This window comes from Panthera tigris, chromosome A1 (genome assembly GCF_018350195.1).
Source record: "Panthera tigris isolate Pti1 chromosome A1, P.tigris_Pti1_mat1.1, whole genome shotgun sequence".
Classification (NCBI taxonomy): Eukaryota; Metazoa; Chordata; class Mammalia; order Carnivora; family Felidae; genus Panthera; species Panthera tigris.
In genome coordinates, this window is record NC_056660.1 from 127988807 (window position 1) to 128012773 (window position 23967).

General features: G+C 38.3%; 1 protein-coding gene across 1 annotated transcript in view; it reads right to left on the minus strand.

Moving 5' to 3' along the window:
* ELOVL7 (ELOVL fatty acid elongase 7) overlaps positions 1-23967 on the minus strand; it is a 73058-nt gene that overhangs the window by 23033 nt on the left and 26058 nt on the right. The window contains exon 2 of the mRNA XM_042987350.1: positions 4219-4316. Coding sequence (XP_042843284.1) covers positions 4219-4282 — 64 coding nt within the window. The 5' untranslated portion in view covers positions 4283-4316. The remainder of the gene's footprint in view (positions 1-4218; positions 4317-23967) is intronic.

Sequence of the window (23967 nt, forward strand, 5' to 3'; positions counted from 1 at the left end):
GCCCCTCCTCTGCTCACACTCTGTGTCTGTCTCTCCCTCAAAAATAAACAAACAAACAAAAAAGAACCAAAGGTTTAGTGCTTCTTTCACCTACACCTAGGGCCTCAGCATCCCTTACTACGTGCTCTGTAGTGGTCTTTTATGTGGTTTCCCTGCCCTGGATCCAATTTGCTACATCTTGTCTTCCATACAACTGCCAAGTTCACTTTCTAAAAGTACAGCTCTGTTCAGATTATTCCTCTGCTTCAATCAGCTCTCCCTACTGAGCAAATAAAAGTCAAAGTCTTTAATATGATATTCATGACTCTGGTTATTGTTAACACTGACAACTGTTCATTTTTCCTGCCTTCTTTCTCAATGATGGTTATACCTTTCTAGATAGGAAGCCCACATCCCTGTGAGGTAGGGGCTCCCCACGACAAGATGTCTATAAATCACGTACAGATGGTGACTTGTTTAGGGAGTTGTAGAGGGGACTGCTTGATGACATTTAAAGGCTGTGATCAGACTAAATTTAAAGTCTATGATAAAGACTCACTCTGTGATCCCACAAATTATAAAAGGTTCAGGGGTGAAGTGAACTCTGTTTTCCCCACAGACAAGAGGCTGAGGGGAAGAGTGTTTCATGTACCTTCTATTTGGCATCAGGGCTGGATTTAAGTGTCATAAGTAAAGAGAGCCAAGATGAAATAAGAGGATAGGAAGGCAGGTTGTCTGAAATCCATACCCCAGTGGTTATCGCAGTTCTGACTTATTGCTAGGCTAACAATATTTTTTCAAAGAGTGTTCCAGAGAGAGAGAGTACAGGGAAAGTAGAAGTGCCACATACATAGAATTTTAATGAGCTTTTCCATCAACTACTTGTAAGAGAGTATTCTCTTCTTAAGTAGCATGTACTAGCTCAAGTACACCCTTTAAAATTCAAAGCACCAACAAGATGAAGAAGTTGGAAGGAAAAGCAAACATGTGCCTCCAGCACGTAGTGAAATACTAAAGGTTCCGAATGGCAGCAACCTTGTTCATACTCCGTCTTCTTGTAAAAAGATCATAACTAGGTTTGAAAAGCCATTGTTACTAACAAAACACAAGGAAAGTTACTTCTAAAACATTAAAAAGTTTCCGTTTTTCTACAGTCCAAAATGCTACTAGAACATTATTTCAAAATTTGACATTTCATATCTAAGAATCACCATAAATCCTCTTACAGCTTAGTGTTAATTAAGTCATATTTAAATCTGTAGCTGTGGAATTTTCCACATGAAATAACTATGCAGTATCACCACTTCCCTAGCAATCAGAAAACCAAAGAATAACAGTAGGTTTCCCGAATGCTACTCAGGAATAGGGCCAATGCCAAGAATACATTTGAAATTCTTGGCCCTTGATCATGGGTTCAGACCTTCCCAGGGCAAGCAAAGTAAAACTGGACTGAGATGGCCAGGAGTGATTTCTAATGGCTCTCTGAGATCAATATCACACTAAGCAGAAGCAAAAACCTCTCCTGTTACACCTGATAGTGTTCTCACAAAGTTGTAAATCTAACACAAAACATTTTAACCCTCTAGTCCCTGAGTTAAAAAAATAGGAAGAGATATTTGAAAAAAGCATATGCTACATTAAAAGTATTTTCAGAGGAAAGTAGTCTTTCCGTCATCTGTAACACCACCACCATTTATGCTGAGATACTTCCTAAGTAACAGAGCACTTTCATGTATATTGTCTGGTAGCTCATAGGTACCATTCTCACCTCTGTTTTGCTAAAAAAGAAACATCTATTTAACACAGACAATCATTTGTTCAAGACCACCTAGCCTGTCCATTGAAGTAGAACTTAAATCTAGGTCTTCTCATTATACATCCCTAAATCCTCTCTCCTCTCTCCCTAACCACTTCCAGCCCTTTATCATTCTTCATTTTCATATTACTTTATTATTACATATTACTCATATCCTTTATTCTCATATTACTCAGCTTTTCAATGTAAGTATTCCTAATAAAAAAGAGTCATTCCGGGGAGCCTGGGTGGCTCAGTCGGTTGAGCTTCGGCTCAGGTCAGCCAACTTCGGCTCAGGTCATGATCTCACGGTCCGTGAGTTCGAGCCCCGCGTCGGGTTCTGTGATGACAGCTCAGAGCCTGGAGCCTGCTTTGGATTCTGTGTTTCCCTCTCTCCCCGACCCTCCCCTGTTCATGCTCTGTCTCTCTCTGTCTCAAAAATAAACATTAAAAAAAAAAAAAGAGTCATTCCATGGATAAAAGTGGAAGTGGAATTCAGAAGCAGTTCATTTAAAAACATTTTATACTTCTAGCAGTATACAGGTATTAGTCATTATCTAAATTGATTTGGCTCTTGAGTTAGGATATTGATTATCTGAATCTCTTGAGCTCTTGCATTTGGTATAGTGAATAGCAAGACTTGGATAGCAAGAAACTTGTGCTTCCAGATGGGTCCATTTCAAAAAATATACCCAAATCTATTTGGCTCCCAAGTTCAAATCATGAGATTTTGGGTAGCAAGGTACACCTTTATTTTGAAAAGCAATGAAAATATTAATATTTTTAAAAATATAAAACAAATAAAAGTGAAAGCCATTAGAACGAGACAAAAAATTAGAACTTAAATACTGAATGTATGAGAACTACTGTAAATTTTCAGAGAAGCATAACCTCTCAAGAAATCTGTGTGTTCTCAAAATCATTATATTCACTGAAAAACTAAAGAAAAAAACGGAGAAATATGGAAATAATCATTCTCCATCCCCCTGCCAGATTGAAGCTGCTCTATTTATAGGATACTAAAAAAACCCTTGGCGTTCTTCAAGGGCAAATCTGTTGAGACCTTTTTTAGTGAAATAAAATTGGTCTTTAGCAGTCTCCTGAGAAAGATGGCAACCATGAGACAGTGTATCTTTGCTGAAATCCGCATGAATTAGAAAATAATTCCACTTGCGCTAAATGCCAAGAGGTCACACTTTTTCTTCCTGCATTTGGTGAACATGTGATTTCTGGATAAGGAAGAACTAATCTAAAGTAGTGATGGTGGTGAATACGTGTAAAATAATTCAAATGTGAAATACCAGAATACCAATCAAAATCAGAAAACAAAAGCTCTAGTCTTTTCTGCCAACAACTAACCACAGTCTCAGGAAGGTCATATCTCTGAGCTTCAGTGTCTTACATTCTAATGTGAGGAGTTAGTTCTTTGAAGAAGCCTAGGTCCAACTCAGCTCTACCACACTCCGATTGCTTGTTTACTTAAAAGTTGTTTTGCCTTTGTTATATTTTTTAAATGCTTTGTGATGGTTATAAAAGCAACACACATTTGTGCGGTATAAAACATAGATAAGTAGGGGTATCTGGGTGGCTCAGTTGGTTAAGCATCCGACTTTCGGTTTCAACTCAGGTCATGATCCTGCAGTTTTGTGAGTTCAAGCCCTGCATCAGGCTCTGCACTGGCAGCGCGGGGAGCCTGCTTGGGATTCTATTTCCCTCTCTCTCTGTCCCTCTCCTACTCTGTCTCTCTCAAAATAAATAAACTTTAAAAATAAATAAATAAAACGTAGATAAGTAAATAGAAACTACCCATAATCCCATCACACAGAAACAAGTGTTCTCACAAAAGAAATGTACTGATGTTTTATAACCTGTTTTTCATTTAACATATTTAAACTTGAATTGGCACTAAACGTTCTTCTGGAACATTGATTTTTATTTTTTAAAATGTGCAAAATAAGAAGGCAGACACTTCAGTATTACTCAGAGATTGCCCTATGAAAATTCCCTGCCCTTTCTGATACATCCCTGAGGGTGCAGGCCCTCCCATTCAAGATTTATCATTAATGGCATTAAGTGCTATTTCCCTTAGGAGCATTAGGGCAGAATCAAGCTAAGAGCACTGTGCCTCAAAAATCAGTTTTAATGATTACTGAGTTGGAATGTACCATCATTTATTAACCAATTTCTTTCACTGAATATTAAAGCTATTTTCATTGTTATAAACATTATTATAAATAAACATCTGTGTAGCTCTTTGTACATATTTGTAATGAGAACAGTGACACTTCCGTTTCATTAACTAGTAATAAAAATCAATATCTGAAGCGTCTACAAGGGAGTATTAAGTTGTAGTCTCTCATTCTGTTTCACTAAAATCCTATGAAATATAGGAATCTGATATGAAAAGGAAAGATGTTCCTTAAGTAGGAAATTTGGTTACTTACCAGCATCTTTGATCCAATTATCATAAAGACGCACAGTCCTCGAAGTAAGATCACTGAAGGCCATTTTCCACAGGATTTACTGGCTCTTACAATGGGTTCTTCAGTAAAATAAAAGAGAAATGAGTTTATGATCTATAAATGCAAATAAAGCCAAATTCTAATATAACAATATTATAAATGCTAAATATTTAATAGGAATACTTGGCAAAAAAACAAACTTGTACTGAGGGTAAATGCATTAGTGAATCACATTAAACCCTGATACAGTGGCAAACATTTAAGATTTTTCACCATTATAAGAACAATGCTTACTTTGCTGAAAAAGGCTGACATTCTAAGTAAAAGACATAAAAGGAGTAAATGATTCTAAGAACTTTCATAAGCGTATCTCCCTTTTATTGAAACCACACAGATCAGAAAAGGACTGTACCTCCCATGGCAATTCTGAAATAAAAACCTAGTAGAAGAAAGTCAAGAAGATATACAAACCTTCAGAGAAGCTACTCTGATCCAAAACTTACAGCTGATGTTCAGGCATAATAAGGTCTTCTATATGCAAGTCTTTACAATTTAAATGGAATACAGGTAGAAAGAAGAAGGAAAGAAGATCCACAACAACCAAGGAAAAGCTGCCTCCTTTATCTTGACAGAAAGATAAGAATAGTTGGAAAAAAAGTCTTCTGGAAAGGAAGGAAGGAAGGAAGGAAGGAAGGAAGGAAGGAAGGAAGGAAGAGAGAAAAAAAGAAAGAAAGAGAAAGAGAAGAGAAGAGAAGAGAAGAAAAGAAAAGAAAAGAAAAGAAAAGAAAAGAAAAGAAAAGAAAAGAAAAAAGAAAGGGATAAGTGATGGGAAACTAGCTCTATTATGTATTAAAAGATATTCTAAATCTTTAATAATTAAAGTGTGACACTGGCACATGAAGAAGCAAACCAATGGAACAGAGCACAACATCCAAGAATACATCAAATACCGTTAAGAATTTAGAACGGTATTTTGTAAATACTCAGATGTACACTTTCCCACATTTTAACTTCTCTATAATTAGCATACATCTTACAAGTGGATGGTGTGTTATCAAATGAACAGTGTATTTGATTCAAAGTCATAAAGTGGGAAAATAAAATAGCTCTGGAGATGGATGGTGGTGACAGTTGCACAACAATGTAACTGTACTTAATGCCACTGAACTTTACACTTAAAAATGGTTAAAATGGTAAATTTTACATTATGTAAATTTTATCATGATAAAAAAAGAAATCCTTTATGCCTGCAACAGGAAAATTCAAACTTTCTTCTAGCATTCTGAAATAAATCCATTTTAGAATATATATATACATATATACACAAAATATATAAATATATAGACAAATATATTACAAATACAAAATATATAAATATATTTTAAGACATATGGTATATGATAATGGTAGCATCTCAAACCAATGGGCACTGAATTGCCAGCAGTTCTTCAAAAAATGGTGTGATAAGACCACCTGGGTGGATGAGTGGGTTAAGCGTCCGACTTCGGTTCAGGTCTAATCTCGCAGTTCACAAGTTCAAGCCCCACATCAGGCTCTGTGCTGACAGCTCCCAGCCTAAAGCCTGCTTCAGATTCTGTGTGTGTGTCTCTCTCTCTGCCCCTCCGCTGCTCATGCTCTCTGTCTCTCTCTCCCTCTCTCTCAAAAATAAATAAAACCATTTTTTAAAATGGTGTGATAGAACTAGATGGCCATCTAGAAAAAAACTGAGTCCAAACATTATACTATAAACCAAGATAAACTCCAAGTAGATCAAAGATTTAAATAAGAAAAACAGAACCATGAAAGTACTAGATGGCAAAAAAAGAACACTTTTCTCACCTTGGAGTGGGAAAGGAGTTTCTAACTTTGACTTAAAATCCAAAAGATATAAGAGAAGACTAACAAATTTAGCCACATGAAAATCAAGAGGAAAAAAGTAAAAAGTAAAAAATGGCCAACAGGAAAAAAATATGTCCAGTTCATACACAAATGCTACTCTCCTTAATAAAGAGTTCCAAGAAATTGATAAGAAAAAGACCTAGAAGTCAAGAAAAACATGGGCAAATTTCATTGGAAAAGAAATACAAATGGCTCTTAAACATATGAAAACTCGTTTAATTTTAATCAGATAAGAAATCTACAATATTTTATTATAGTGGATGGACCAAAGTCCAAACATTTTTATCAATCAGATTGGCCAAAATCCAAAAATGTGTTGACAGGACTGTGGCAAACTCATACAGTGCTGGTCGGAGTGCAAATGAGCATAACCCTTAGTAATGGCAATTTGGCACTAACTATAAATGTGTATCTTTTATCCTAGCAATGCTACTCCTAGAAACTCATCCTACAGATACACATGCACATGTACAGAATGACATATATTCAAAGTTATTCATTGCATCAGTTAGTAACAGCAAAAGACTAGAAACAAGCCAAGTGTCTATTAAAAGCGGACTGGTTAATAAATCATAATGCATCTAAACCATGAAATATTATGCTATTGTAAGTAAGAATGAGGAAGTGCTCCATGTACTGATATGGAAAGATATCCAAGATAAATGTCTATGTGAAAAAAAGCAAAGGAAGGTACATAATTTTTAAATGACTAACTTTTACATTAAAAAGGAAGGAAGGAATGAGAATACAAGTTTGCATTTATTTATTTTAGCACAAAACAGACTGTAAAAAGATATCCATGGGTAAGGGAATGGTACAAACTGGGGTGCAGGGATAGTAGGTAGATCTCATACTGTAGTTTTAAACTAATGTTAATATATTACTTATCCAAAAATAAAGAATTGAAATATTTTAAAGGAAAAAAAAAAGAATAGGATCAGCCATATCTTTGCTGGGACATTACTACTTAAACATCCACACACAAATGCACATATACACCAAAGAGAGATTTTTATCTTACTTCCTCAAGGGTTCGTCCCCTCCAGAGGATCTCTCCAAGTTCAGGGAAGTATCTCAGCCTGGCTTTGACACATTCTGTCTCCTTGAGCTGAATTCAGACTCAAGATTGGCTGTGGTGATGCCAGAGTCTTGCTGGAGTCAGCCTGGACTCTTGCTTTCCTATGGATCGTTTCCATAATGAAGGTATGATGTGGGGACAGGAGCAGGGGCTCTAGGGTCACAAAAGGCTTGGTTTGAATCCCCCCACTTAATAGCTGTGTGATTCTGGGCAAACTGAAAGCTCAATGTCCTAATCTGTAATATGGTGATTCTACAACCTGCCAAGATAAACTAACTCAGAGTTAGTTTTGAGGACCATACGAGATTATGCCTTTTTGTTAAGTTTAGAGCACAGAATCTGATAAAGAATGAACATTTAATCAAAGTCAGACATCATTGCTTGCAGAGATAAGTTGTCCCTTATCTGGCCAAACTCACTATCTATTAGAGTTGAATGTCATTTTATACGATAAATCTAGAGAAAACTCTACTACTTTCATTTTAAAAGCTGGTATGTCACAGATTATAATGCTTCTTCCCTTGATGTTTTCCAACTGTTTTGGTAAGAGCGTATCAGATCATGCTAAAAGCTACCTGCCTGTCCACCTTAACCACCGATAAAACAGACCTCAAGCTATTATTCTCATGATTAAGTGCCCAAATGATGCTGTCTAAATTACTCAAAACCAGAGTAAAAGATTCTAATTATATATGGCATATGGTGAGGTTACATTTCTGTTTTCTGTGCAATTCCTTCCTCCTCTTTTTTTTTTTTTTTCTCACTGATTCTACACAGGATATTCTCCTCTCCTCTCACTGAAGCACAAAAACTCAAGAAGCTAGACTGAGGCAGGTCAGAAATATTCACAGGCAGTAAACAGAGCTGGTTTCTCTAATCCCAAACACTACATAAGACTGAGATGAAGGGAGATGAGGAAGGTACTCAGAGAACCAACTCACAGTAGATGGGAAGGAGCAGCAGAAGCAGATGTTTTCTCCAAACAGGTAGTAGATGGAGGGGACTGGTGGGGTAAGAAAGGGATCCATTAGCCCAAATTCCTGGAGTGTGGACTCGCTCACTGATCCTTTCCTTGTAGGTAACTTGACATCCAACAAGTGGGCCCACCAGCAGATAAGGAATGTGCAAAATTGTGTAAGGATGAGGCATGAAAAGAAAACCTGATCTTTTTGCTTGCTGGAAGTGACAAGAAGCAGCTGAGAATCTTCTAAGCTGGACAGTGATAGACTGGATGCCAATATTACATTGTAGGGACTGGTCTAGAAAACTGTTAACAACTGAATTTGGGGCAGCCTAGGTTGTCCTGCAAAAGATATAGTGCTACTCCTAGACTAGACTCAGGCATCTCTCCCCACTACCCCTAACCATACTATGATTTAGCATGACACTTGATTGTTGGACAACAACATAGAGATGAGAAGAAACTTACTCTAGGTGGTGAAGGTACAGAGGTATCTTCTAGCTGACAGCATAACTGAGACCTTAATAACCAATTTAAAATGCTCAGTTGGGGCGCCTGAGTGGCTCATTCAGTTGAGCATCCAACTCTTGATTTCGGCTCAGGTCATGATTCCAGGGTTGTGGGACCCAGCCCTATATGGGGCTCTATGCTGAGCATAGAGCCTGCTTAAGATTCTCTCTCCCTCTTCCCCCTCCCCCATTCACTCTCTAAAATAAAAATAAAACAGGGGTACCTGGGTGGCTCAGTTAAGCATCCAACATCAGCTCAGGTCATGATCTTTCAGTTCATGGGTTCGAGCTCCACATCGGGCTCTGGGCTGACAGCTCAGAGCCTGGAGCTCCTTCAGCTTCTGTGTCTCCCTCTCTCTGCCCCTCCCCCACTTGCACGTTCTCTCTCTCTCTCTCTCTCTCTCTCTCTCAAAAATAAACATTAAAAAAATTTTTTAAATAAAAATAAAATGCTCAATGGCATAGTATTTCAGGGCTAGTGATGCCACAAAAATTAAGGTTCTCATGTAGGTGAAGCACAGACTTAAAGCTCATAAATGGTACACAAGTGACCATGCCACCAGTAAGGGTGGAAGAGACAAGGGATATAGGAGAGGCCCACCCCCAAAGGCCTCAAAATTATATGGTAGGAAACAGGAACTTGTTGATGGAGGACTGGTGCTGGAATACCACTGCCTACCACCGACCCATGAATTCCACTCCTTGTTTTTGACAGTATCACATGGTGACTGGGGTATTTGGTAAAGAAGGGACTTGAAACTACCTAGACTAGCTTCTTAAGGCCTCCATTAAAGATGTCAAGTTCAGGGCGCCTGGGTGGCTCAGTTGATGGGGCGTCCGACTTCAGCTCAGGTCATGATCTCGCGGTTCATGGGTTCGAGCCCCGCATTGGGCTCTGTGCTGACAGCTCAGAGCCTGGAGCCTGCTTCAGATTCTGTGTCACCCTCTCTCTCTGCCCCTTCTTGGCTCATGCTCTGTCTCTCTCTCTCTCTCTCAAAAATAAATGTTTAAAAAAAAAAATGTCAAGTTCAAATGTGAGAAATGTGGCTGCTGCCAACAGAAGACCCTTCCCTCCAGCAGCTTACCTGGAGACTATCTGAAGCCACAAGCTGCTTATGTCAGTGCAGCATGAATATAACACCAGAACCAAGAGGGGATGCTTGAGGTATCTGATCACCTCATACATTTGGCTCAATCATAAGGCAGAACTCATCTGACAGAACTTCTTGGTGGAATTCACCCAGATGAGAATGGGACCATAGAGCTGCCTGTGATAGGAAGTACCTATCAGGAGTCCAGAAATCTAAAACCATGGTCCACCATTTCCAGGTAAACTCTCCCATGTAGAGATTTAGCCAAACCCTGTAAAATATGTAGGGGACACCTTCTCTGAGGGAAAGGAGTGGCAGAGTCAGCATATGGCTTTCCTAAGGTGTGTCTAAGATCCATAAACAAGGCCTTATGGTTTTCCATTTCTCTTGGATGTTTGGGAGGTTCTGGCCTTCCCAATGATCTTTGCTTTCGAAATTAGACCATCAGGGACAAACCTGCAAGAAGAGATCTGGCTAGCCACACATGCTGCTTGAAGACACAAAAGGAGATATAGTAAGGTACCAGCATACAGATGGGATCTATGATGGAAATGAGGACAGTAGGGTAAACAACAAAATAGCTGACCTTCCTGTGGAAAGCCACATCTGGCCTCATACTGAGGAGGTTTGAAACTTCACCTCTGTACAAAGCAGGGAGGAGAGAGGGACAGGGCAAATCAAGTTATTCCATAGAAATCATAATTGCTCATTGGAGAACTGGTGAGGGAAACATGGCTTCAAAGGCAGCCAGTGTTACAAGGGAGGAGAGCAGAGCCAGCCTGGAAAGCAAAAGGAAAAGGCACTCAAGCCCCACTCATTAGAAGGGGACAGGGGAAGTTCTGCAGTGAATCAGAACCAGGTGGCATCAGGATCTCAGCACATGCGGCGCTTAACGGTCTTTGGGTGAAAGTGTCACACAGCCTCTCTCTGAGTAATGACTCTGGAAAACCAGAGTTCACATGCAGTCTCTGCTCCTGTTATCTTAGGAAGAAAAAATGCTGAGATAAGAAGCAAAAATCTCGTGAAGAATTCAAAGACTGCTAGGGAAACTTCCACCTAGATACTAATCTGTGTTTCCTGTGTATTCCCCTCCCCATCTGTTTCCTCCCTGGATCCAGTTCCCCCACCCCACCCCTATCCTCTGTATGTAAGCAGAAAGAAAGCCTTCCTTAAAGAGGTTGTGAGTCTCAGTGCTGGACAGAAGGGTGCCTGAGTCTGCTCCATCCCAACAGTTTAGTAAGACTGAGGCTGGAGGAAGGGGATCAGAAACTTTTAAGCATATTAAAATGTGAGAAATGACTGTAAAATAATAATTTGTTTGTTTAAACCTGGGTTTCTCAACCTTGGTTGTACTAACATTTGGGGATAGACAATTCTTAGCGGTGGGAAGCTGTCCTGGGCACTGCAGGATATTTAGCACCAACCATGGCATTCCCATGCCAGGAACACCTCCTTCCCAGTTGAGACAACCAAAATGTTTCCAGGACTTGCCAAATTGCCAATCCCCAGTTAAGAACCACTACTTTACTTATTTTGTTGTTTATTTACTTTTGAGAGAGAGAGAGAGAGAGAGAGAGAGAGAGAGAGAGAGAGAGAGAACTCCCACAGCGGGGGAGGGGGAGAGAGAGAGGGAGACACAGAATCCAATGCAGGCTCCAGTCTCTGAGCTGTCAGCACAGAGCCCTATGTGGGGCTCAAACTCATGAACTGTAAGATCATGATCTGAGCGGAAGTCAGATGCTTAACTGACTGAGCCACCCAGGCACCCTGAGAATCACTGATTTGAATTAAACTACCAACAAAACAATGATTCATCCAAATAATAGTAGTTTGCTTCAGAATTACCACTTTAGCAACAATACATTTATTTCAGTGATGCTGCCATTCAAAACAATTTTTGAACTTTTCTTTACAAACTGATGTCCGAGTTTTTCAGAATTTCATGTAAATGACTTTAAGGAGAAAAATCTTTGCCTACTACTTCAGAAAAATCAAGTTCATAACCAATCAGAACTTAAGAATGGTTCTGAAGGTAAATGGATGAAGCTGAACTCCACCTTAATAAGTGGGGTGGGAAAGGGGGCAATGGAGTAGCTTTAATCATAATTTACTACTAACATTTTCAACTTATAGGTTTGTAACATGAAGACAATTTCAAAATAAAAATTAGTGGAATAAATGTATAGTAGCCTGAGTTGGCTGTTTTACAGGAAACACTCATTTCTATGTGTACATTCCAGCTATTAGTTCAAATCCTTGTTCTCTATCATCTACTATGAACTTCAATTAAAAGTAAATTTAGAATGTGAAATAGACTCAGTGAAAAATGATTTCAAATGACAGATTTTCAATATTGTTAATTAACACACACACTATAGAAGTAAAAATACGTTTGACACACCTACCATACAGGATTTTGCATTTCATTTTAATGTTACACTCATGCACGTGCACACGCGCACACACACACACACACACTTATGTTTTTCTTTGGGATTTCCTTTATCACTCCCCCCACTTTTTTGCCATGTCTATTGAATAACTATGTTGTATAATCCGTCTTGGGAGTGAAAGAGAACAGCAGGAAGCAAAAGGACAGAAAGTTTCATCCTAGCTTTTGAGTTACTGAGGCAGAGGCACTTAGCCAATACAGAAGAACCAAAGGACATAAACAGAGATTGAAGAGGAAACATCTGGGGTTTCCAAGCCTCCTAGCACAGAAGAGCATGCTTCAGGCTTGACTGAGGAAGAGTTGGAGAGAAAGCATTTAGTGCAGATCTCAACGAGAAGGGCAAGGAACCCTGGCAAGGTGCCAGGTAGGATTTCGGGAACCGAGAGCAGGAGTGGTCAGGTTCAGGTGCCCACGTAGAGAGGGAACAGGTGGTTGATGGGGCCTTGGAAGGCATAGAGAGCTTCTCTTACTCTGGAGTGGAGCAGGAGCAGCATAAACATTTCTGAGCACCCTCGACAGACCCAGAAGAACAGCACAAGAGCTGTAGAAAATGAAGTTGTCATGCACTAGCAACAACACAGACCTGCAGGGACAAGTGGCCAGAGACTCAATGGGACCCCAGTATCTCGTGGGATGTCAATGTAGACAAAGGACACTGAGGACTAAAGGGCTCCTCCTTCCAAGTAACTTGGTATCACATAAGCTCGTTCTAACTTGCTGAGGGGTACAGAGAGCGGTGGTCATATTTAGGGTTGCTTGAAATAGGTTCCTGACACCCAAAAGAATAAAGAAAGCTGTATTAAAAAATAAAAATTAAGATACAAATAAAATTTTCTTCTTACATAGCTGTCTTTGTCAGTTGAGGTTTGGAAACACTTACTTTAGGTATAGAATGAAGTCATTACAAGTTTTTCCCTTTCTATATCCCTTATATAGGTGGTTGCCAGACCTGGTTGATAATGAGAATTACATGGAGAGAGATCTGGATTCAGTTAGTATATATGGGGAGATTATGGTGATGGGCCAGGTTTGGGAACCTTTCTTAATGCTGCATAAACCAATGTCAGACACGACAACGTCCACAACATAAGGCAAGAGCATAAAATTTGTGACAGAGGATTCAGTTCATGAACGTGACCAGGATATGATAAGATATCTGGGTCAAGAAGGGCAGCAACAGGAGACGCAATCAATACTGGAATGTTTTCTCTAGTGATGCAAAACATCCATAAGAGATGTGAAATGTGGGAGATCTCTTAATCAGCACATACACCCGAGATATAAAGAAAGTAGCCTCATATTCTGAAAGCAAAATAAGCTTGAAGCTCCCAAACATGTGCCAAAGAGAAAATCATTGCCACATCTTAGGTTTTAGTAAATTACAGAAAATTAGAATATAAGCCTTGTCTTTTAGGCAAACAAAAGTGACCAAAAATATCAAATACAGGAACTAAACCACCTAGCTTTCTGTTTTGCAAGTAGAAATGTTATAGGATCACGAAAAAAGTTTCTGTCTGCAAGAGAATGCTCAAAGTGGCTTAAACAGTAAGAGGGTAAGTTACAGAAAAAGAGGTCTAAAGATAGGGAAATGTCTTCTGGGTTGATTAATTTCTGTTTTGTCATTTTTGTGGAAAAAGATGGTGGCAGTCATTCCAATTATGTTCTCCTACACCTTCACGGAGACCAAAGGGTCTCTTCCAATGTGTCTCTTTTTCAGGAGCTCCAAAACCCTTCCCAGTGCTCCCCAGAAGTTCTTTAAATGTCCCTTCCCAGGACTGCACCACCTGCCAACATCTAAGCCATGCATTGAGAAAGGATTGGGACTGCAGGGGTTTCTTTAGGGTACCTGGTACCGCAACCCCACAGGGACATGGGGAAGCACAGTGGCTTCGGAGTGGAAGGAGGAGCCTGAAATGAGAGAAGAGTGGTTTCTCCACAAAGAAGAAAGGGGGTTAGCTTTGAGAAACGATGTCTGCTGAAACTGTGGCTGAAAGCGATTCCTCTGTAGTGACATTTCCAATATGAACTGAAGCTCTTGACAGTGAGACCATCCACCTAAGTGCTGCGTGTCCTGGTGATATGTGCTCAGGATAAACTAATCTTGACTTTTGTGTGTGTTTAATTAAGACATGGTTAGTAAGTTAAGCATTAAGCATGTTTTGCAGCATCTGAGACTTTCTAGACTTTCAATATATTTATTTAGAATTATCTTGTGCCACAGTCTCTTTGATGATATAGGTGGTACATTATAAATTCATAAACACAAGACAACATAGGGTTGAACTCACACTTGGAAATGCTACACCACTTCCACAAACTGACATTTTTCTGGCTGGTATACACAAATTTAAATAAAATGAGCACTTCTCCCCTCCAGTACCCATGACATGGGGGTGCATATTAACATTCTCTCTATAGGACAGACTCAGGACTGGCCTTCAATCAGATTTAAGAATTGTCATTTCCACGTCAAGCAGGACCTCAAAACAAGTATCTGTGCCATCTACTCCATTCCTTACTATTCCACTCTTTCATTGACTTTCACTTCTTCACTTTTCCTTAATATCAGAGGGCTCTGGAAAATATAACACTATATATGCATGACCCACCAGACTAATTAAGATTACATTTCTGTTTGGCTTGAGCTCTGCAACATTATCAGTACTCATAAGTTTGAGCAGAGAAGCAGACAAACTTGTTGAGATGTTCATTCAACAACTTCAACATGTTAATACAACAACTTGTTAGAAATGAAGGACTCCTAGAAACAAGCAAGAGGCTCTATGAGGAAACAAGTCATGTAAACACAGCGCAATGCTAAACATGCTATTTATTATGCTTACTGCTACTCTTAGCAGAGCAATCAGTATCCTTGCCAAGACTTTGGTCCCACTTCAGCATTTAACACTGGAAACATGAAGCAAGTTTAGAGAAGACTCAGAGAACATTTAGGGTAAATAAGGGCCTGCTTAAATCATTAGCAGGTATAAAACACAGTCCAATGCAGTAGGGAGCAGGACGAGGAAGACAGGAACCCTGCCCTTGGACTTCCTCAACTCATGGAAAGATTCCAGGAAATGTGGTAAGTCTGAGAAAAGCATCTGAAAAATTGTACAGATGAAAGTGACCACCAGGACGAATAGGACTTGCTTCTCTGTCAGAAGAAGTGAGGTATACCTCCAGGACAGTTCAATTCCTACTTGTAACCTAAATCCTAGAACAATGCCCTGAGTAAAATAGGTGCTCAATAAATATCTGCTGGATGAATTTTAAAATGCTGTAAGCTCAGGGTGCCTGGGTGGCTCAGTTGGTTAAGCATCCAACTTCAGCTCAGGTCATAATCTCACAGTTCATGGGTTCGAGCCCCACATTGGGCTCTGTGCTGACAGCTGAGGGCCTGAAGCCTGCTTCAGATTCTGTGTCTCCCTCTCTCTCTGCCCCTCCCCTGCTCACATTCTGTCTGTCTGCCTGTCTGTCTCTCTCTCTCAAATAAACATTAAAAAAATTTTTTTAAATGCTCTAAATAAATAAATGGCAAAGCAAGGGGGCCAAACCAAAGATCCCCTCACTTAGGCCTTCTCCACTTTTCTTCCAATGAATGTAATACTCCTCCCATTCATTTTCTTTTCAAACACAAGGTATTTTTTGAGCATTTATTGCTCTGCAAGGAAGTGCTGAGCAGGATACAATATTATTTTTAAAATATGGTCCCTCAATTCAAACGACTTTCAATTTGACAGGAAAAATAAATGCCTACACAGATATCCAAAATGCAAAGCAGAACACAGGGTCACACAAATAGTTCACAGAGAGTACTACAGCTTTTAGGAATGAAGGTTCACTTCTGGCACATGTGACCAGGAAGAAAGGTATAATGGAGGGGAGGATACACGAGCTGGGCTTTAAGAATAAGATTTCAATAAGCAAAAACGTGTGCATCTGGGAGAGAAGACAGACATGCATTGCAAGCAGAGAGCCCTCCAAGGGAAAATTCATTCATTTATTTACTTAGTATTATCGCTTTTATTACTTTTGCTGGAGATGATTGATTTTTATTTATTAAAGTATAATTGACATACAATATTATATTTATTGCAGGTGTACAACACAGTGACTTGACATTTGTATAATAGTTGTGTAATAGTTTCCACGATAAATCTAGTTACTACCAGTCACCTTACAAAGTTAATACAATGCTATTGACTCTATTCCCCATGCTCTACATTACATCCCTGTGACTTATTTTATAAACAAAGTTTGTACCTCTTAATAGCCTTCACCCATTTCACACGCCCAATCCCCCTCCCCTCTGGCAGTGACCAATCTTTTTTCTGTACCTTTAAGTCTGCGTTTTGTTTTGTATTTTAGATTCCACATATAAGTGATATCATGCAGTATTTGTTTTTCTGTGCCTGACTTACTTCACTTAGAATAATACTCTCAAGCTACACTCTCACACACACACACACACACACACACACACACCCCACGTCTTCTTTTTCCGTATCTCAGCTGTTTTTACTGAATATGATTTTTATTTATTGTGGTATCACTGACATATGATATTATATTAGTCTTTGATGTCCAACAGAGTGACAAATAATGCAGCAATCAACATCTATCTTTTTGAATTAGTGTTTTTGTTTTCTTCAGATCAATACCCAGTAGAATTGTTGGATCATTTTGTAGTTCTATTTTTAATTTTTTGAGGAACCTCTATACTGTTTTCAACAGTGGCTGAACCAATTTACTCAAGGGTTTCCTTTTCTTCACATCCAGGCCAAAACTTGTTATTTCTTGTCTTTTTGATGATAACCGTTCTGATAGATGTAAGGTGATATCTCACCGTGGTTTTATATCGCATTTTCTTGATGATTAGTAATGTTGAGTATCTTTTCTTGTATCTGTTGGTCATCTGTGTGTCTTCTTTGGAAAAATGTCTATTCAGATCCTCTGCCCATTTTTTAATTGGACTGTTCCTTTTTTTTTTTTCACTGAGTTGTATGAGTTCTTTACACATTTTGTATATTAATCTCTAATCAGATATATCATTTGCAAATATCTTCTCCCATTTGGTGGGTTGCCTTTTCATTTTGTTGATAGTTTCCTTTACTCTGCAGAAGCTCTTTGGTTTGATGTAGTCCTATTTGTTTACTTTTGCTTTTGCTTCCCTTGTCTTTGGAGTCAGATCCAAAGCAAACATTGTTAAGACTAATGTCAAGGAGCTTTTGCCTATATGTTTTCTTCTAGGAGGATTTTGGTTTTAAGTCTTACATTCAAGTCTTTAAACCATTTTGAATTGATTTTTCTATATGGTGTAAGACAGTGGTCCAGTTTCATTCTTTTGCATGCAGCTATCCAGTTTTCCCAACACCATTAATTGAAGACACAGTCCTTTCCCCATCATATATCCTTGGCTCCTTTGACCATGTATATGTGGATTTATTTCTGGGCTCTCTATTCTGCCTTGTTGATCCTTGTGTCTGTTTTTATGCCAATACCATACGGTTTTGAATACTATAGCTTTGTAGAATAGTTTGTAATCAGGCAGTGTGGTACCTCTGGCTTTGTTCTTTCTGCATTGTTTTGGCTATTCAGGGTCTTTTGTGGTTCCATACAAATATAATTATTTGCTCTAGTTTTGTGAAAAATGTCATTGGAATTTTGATAGTGATTGCACTGAATCCCTAGATTGCTTTGGATCATAAGACAGTTTGGCAATGTAAATTCTTCCAATCCATGAACATATGCTATCTTTCCATTTAATTGTATCTGTTTCAATTTCTTTCATCAATGTCTTACACTTTTTAGTTTACAGGTCTTTCACCTCCTTGGTCAAATTTATTGACTTTTTTTTTTGATGCGATTATAATTGTATCATTTTCTTGATTTCTCTTTCTGATACTTTATTATCAGTGTATAGAAATGCAACAGATTTTTGCATGTTAATTTTGTATCCTGCAATTTTACTGAATTTTATTTATTAGTTATAACAGATTTTTGGTTGAGTCTTTGGGGTTTTCTATACATAAGTATCATGTCATCTGCAAAGAGTGGCAATTTTACTTCTTCCTTTCCAATTTGGGTACTTTTTATTTATTTTTCTTGACTAGTTGATGTGGCTAGGACTTTCAATACTATGTTGAATAAAGTGGGTATAGTAAGCATCCTCGTCTTGTTACTTAAAGGAAAAGCCTTCAGCTAGTCACTGTTAAGTATGATATTAGCTATGGGTTTTTAATATATAGCTTTTAGATGTTAAGTTATGTTCTCTCTATACTCACTTCATTAAGAGTTTTTATCATAATTGGATGTTGAATTTTGTCAAATGCTTTTTATCTATCTATGGAAATGATCATATAATTTTTACTTTTCATTTTGTTAATACGGTGTATTGCATTAACTGACTTGTGGATGTTGAACCATCTTTTCATCCTTGTAATAAATTCCACTTGATCATAGTGTATGATTATTTTAATGTATTGTTGAATTTAGTTTGCTAATATTTTACTGACAATTTTTGCATCTAGGTTTATAAGGGATATTAACCTATAATATCCATGTCTCGCTTGGGTATCAGGGTAATGCTGGCCTTGTGAAATAAGGTTGGAAGCTTTCCCTCCTTTTCAATTTTCTGGAGGAGTTAGAGAAGGATATGTATTAAGTCTTCTTTGAATGTTTGGTAGAATTCACCAGTGAAGGTGTCTGGTCCTGGACTTTTGTCTATTTCAAGGTTTCTGGTTATTGATTCAATATCCTTACTAGCAATTAGTCTATTAAGATTTTCTATTTCTCCTTGATTCAGTCTTGGAAGCTTGTAAATGTCTAGGAATTTATCTCTTCTAGGCTGTCCGATTTGCTGGTATATATCATTCATAATAGTCTCTCATGGTCCTTTGTATTTCTATGGTATGAGTTGTGACTTCTTTTTCATTTCTGACTAATTTGCACAATCTCTTCTTGGTGAATCTAGTTAAAAGTTTGTCAATTTTGTTTATCTTTTCAAAGAACCAACTCTTAGTTCCATTGACCTTTTTTGCCTTTTTAGTCTCTATTTCATTTATTTCCACTCTGATCTTTATTATTTCCTTCCTTCTACTAACTCTGGAGTTCATCTGTTCTTTTTCTATTTCCTTTCAGTATAAAGTTAAGTTGTTAGAGATTTTCTTGTTTCCTGAGGTAGGCCTGTATCACTATAGACTTCCCTCATAGAAGTGCTTTGGCTGTGTCCCATAGATTTTGGTAGGTTGTATTTTTGTTTTCATTCTAGGTGTTTTTTTTTTTTTTTTATTTCTTTGATTTCTTCTATCACTTAGTAATTGTTCAGTAACATGTTGTTTCATCTCTGTGTATTTGTAGTTTTCCTGTTTTCTTCTAATAACTGACTTCAAGTTTCATACCATTGTGGTCAGAAAAGATGCTTGATATGATTTCAATCTTCTAGAATTTACTGAGACTTATTTTGTGGCCTACCATATGATATATCCTGGAAATATTCCATATATACATGAGAAGAATGTAAATTCTGCTGCTTTTGGATGGAATGCTCCGCATATATCTATTAAGTCCACCTGGTCTAAGTGTCATTTAAAGCTGATATTTCCTTAATAATTTTCTGTCTAATCTATCCATTGATGAAGTAGGATGTTAAAATCCCCTACTATTATTGTATTGTTATCATTTTCTCCCTTTTGGTCTGTTAATATTTGCTGTATATATTTTGGTGCTCATATGTTGGGTGCATATATATATCAACGAATATTCACCATTGTAGGTGCCAGTGATATAGTAGAAAACAAAACAAATCCTGCCTTTGTATGAAATTATAGAAAAGCTCCTCGTGTGTTTCAAAAATGTTTGTTAGTCTTTTTTGTTAGTGCATAGAATTAAGGAAATTAACAAAATAAATACCAAAACAGGAAAGGTAGATTCCAATGGTGGTATTGATTGTGAAGGCACCAAAAGTCAGGATAAAGAATTCTTGAGTAGTTAGTTCTGTTGACAATGGAGAATCATTAGAGGTTTCTCAACCAGGGAATGTCCTAACCAAAGTGGTGCTTGGAAAGATTAACTGGGTGGTAGAGTCCAGGGCTGGGTAACTGAGGGTGTGGTTTGGAAGTAGGAAGAACAATTAGGCAACTAGTGTATCCTATTGGGAAGGATCCAGCATAAACATCATTTCCTCTGATGTAATCCCTGATTTAATCAGTCAGGGTTAGGTCTCACGGAGGTGTTCTCATAATAATCTGTCTCATCTTGACAGTACTTATTGCATAGTATTGCAGATGCCTGTTATTAATTCTTATCTTTCCATTAATCATAAAGGAAGAAACTGAGCTTCATTATCTTTGTATTCCCAGTGCCTAGACTAATGTCTGGCATGTAGCAGACAAAATTTGTGGTTTGAGAAAATACTCAAGTGTTATGCATTGAATTGTATCCCCTCAAAATTCATATGCTGAAGTGCAAACACCTAGTACATCAGAATATGATCTTATGTGGAGGAAGAATCTTTACAGAAGGTAAATTAAATATATCTAGAAAATATTCACACAAAAACCTATATACAAATATCTATAGTGACTTTATTCATAATCACCCCAAACTGTAAACAACCCAAGTTCCTCAATTAATAAATGGATAAACAAACTGTGGTATATCCTTTCAATGAAAGGCTACTCAGCAAAAAAAGCAAAGGGACTAGTGATATTTACAACATAGACGAATCTCAAATATGTTTATGCTAAGTGAAGTATGTCAGAGTCAAAAAACTATATACTATATGATTCCATTTACAACATTCTGAATAAAGCAAAGCTATAAATACAGACCATATCAGCGGTTACCAGGGTATGGAGTTTGGAAGAAGGGTTGATTACAAAGCACCATACAAAGAAATGTTTTAGGGTGATGGAAATACCTGTATCTTAACTCTGATGGTGGTTACATGATTCTATGAGTCAAAACTCGTAGAACTATCAAGCAAAACACAGTGAATTTACTGAATGTAAAAAGAGTTAATTTACTGAATATAAATTTAAAAGATTTTAAAATCCCTCCAAAAGTAAATTACATATAAGAGAGAAGAAACTTAGGCTGCATCACACTTTTCTAAAGCAAAATTCAATGGTAAGTGAATTAACACAACATTTTTAAAGAAACAAAGTATAACCCAGGAATATTATACCTAACTAAGATCTTGCTCAAGTACAAAGGCAGCAGAAATACCTCCTCAAGAATGGAAGAACTCAGGATATATAATATCCATCAGCTTTCTTGAAAAAACTTTATGATGACAAAATCAAGTCAATATAGAGATGAATCAAAAAATACAGGAATAGAGAAGCCCTTTAAGACTTGTTGGTGAAGCCCTGACTTTGGCTTTCAGAACATAGCATTCTTCTAACTGGCCTCATCTCTTTCCATCTGTAAGCTCTTAATCGCTTTATTCTGCTGGGTTTCTTCTTCATACTCCCGCACTGGGGGTTTCTCCCCTCAATATGTACCAGTAATTTTTTTTGTCTTTGCATCTACTTGCTCCTACTATTATAGTAACAACTCCCAGATCTATACTCTGAACCCCAATCTTGTACCTATGCCAGACTCGACCATTCCCAACTGCCAATAAACACTGTAACTTGGACATTCCACTGCCACACAAAACCTAACTAATCTCAAAAGGAACTTAACTTGCCCAACTCCTTCCACCAACTGGCTTCTTTACCCAACACCGATGTTAGTGGCTTGACTTTTCTTCTGATCCAAAACATTACAATCATCTTTGACTCTGCTTTTTTGCCTCTAACCTGTGAGCTGTTACAAATTCTCTGAGTTTTCTTAGATGAAAACTTTCTCCATCATTCTCACTACTAACAACTAGAACCCCACTGCACACCTATATTACTGCAACTAAGCCTGGAAAACTCCTGCCTACACTCTTATTTCCTTTAAATTCCTGCTTATGGCTAATATTATTACCAGAAAAAAAATCACCCTAACATATCACTTTTACCTTCTTCTCCCCCAGGATGCCCTATTATAAATCACTTTAGGCCCAAGTTCTTAGCTCCATTATCTGACTCCACTCTCCCCTTTCAACTTTACTTCCCACCACTCTCTTCTACTCTTTGATATTAAAAACCTCTTTTTTTCCCATTTTTTTCTTTTATCTCCCACCTGTCCCTCCCCACCCCTCCCCACACCCAAAGTCACCAACTGTTTGGTTTTCTTCCCATCACACTTTTTCTACTTACATAAACTGGGGACTTGCAAACTTCAAGCGGTGCTTGTTCACAGACCCAGTTGTAGCACATGAGGATTTATAAGAAGGGGAAGCAGCAGCTCAACTGGACAGGCAGATTGCAGCTGAATAATAAAGATCCCTAAGAGCGAGTGTGTCACATTTGTCTTAGAGCATTAGCTCTCAAATAAAAACACTGACTCAATCACAGTATCACAAGAAAGCACCAACAAGTATAACAAAATACCATTTCTCTTGTAATCACTATGGATGAGATTTGTATGAACACTTCCTGCCATGGGAACTTTGCCACTGTGTGCCTCAGATGAAAGCAGTTCCTCTGCTTTCATAAATTAGCCAAGAGGTTCAAAAGCAAGGCAGCAACAGGCTGCACTAAGCAAAGCAGACCTTCTCTTGGACAAAGGTCGGAAAGACTTTTCTCCCTTGCCCAAATCAACCCGGCCCAACCTGGAGCAGAGATTGAGGGAGACACAGATTTTGCAATTAAAAATCTTTTTTTTTTTTTTAATTTTTATTTTAGACAGAGAACGCACTTAGGGGAGAGGGGCAGAGGGGCAGAAGAGGGAGGTGAGAGTGAGTGAGTGAGTGAGTGAGTGAGTGAGAGAGAGAATCTTAAGCAGCCTGACGTGAAGCTCAATCCCATGACCATGGGATGATGACCTGAGCCGAAATCAAGAGTTGGACACTCAACCTACTGAGCCACCCAGGCATCCCCAAAAGCTATCTTGATTTAAGTTTTAAGGTGGGACTCTTGGAAAGAATACCATTTTAATAATGAGTTAAAAGATGCAAGCAAATATGTGAAACAGGTGGTTAAAGCTTAAGTAGGAATTCATGAGGCAGCACCTGGGTGGCTTAGTAGGTTAAGTGTCCAACTCTTGATTTTGCTTCAGGTCATGTTTCCATAGTTCATGGAATCAAAACCCACATTGGGTTCTGCACTGACAACACAGCATGGAGCCTGCTTGGGATTCTCTTTCCCCCCACCTCCTTCTCTCTCTCTGCCCCTCTCCTGCTCATTCGTGCTCTCTCAAAATAAAGACATAAACTTTAAAAAATAAAGTAGGAATTCATGAGTAAGAAACAGAACCACAGATGACAATCAGCTTTCTCATCAAACCTCAGAAGTCTTGGATTATTGCTCAAAAAGTGAAGAGATATTAACAGATCTTGTGTGGAGGGAGGTTTCTTGAAGAAACAAAGGGAGCTGATCTAACTTAACACAGGCAGCACAACCAGGCAGATCTGAAATCAGATGCTGCCTCTATTTCCTGAGGCAAGGGACAGCCAGTTCCTACCCAAGTTACCCAAGGGAATAACAAGAGTGCCCACCCATCCAGGGCTCTGTGTCAAGTATTACTCTAGGTGTTTCATTCATATGATCTAGTTAATCCTCATAGCAACACTATGAAAGACATATCATTATTTTCTATGTCACAGAGAAGTAAACTGAAGCCCAGAGAAGTTAAATAACTTGTTC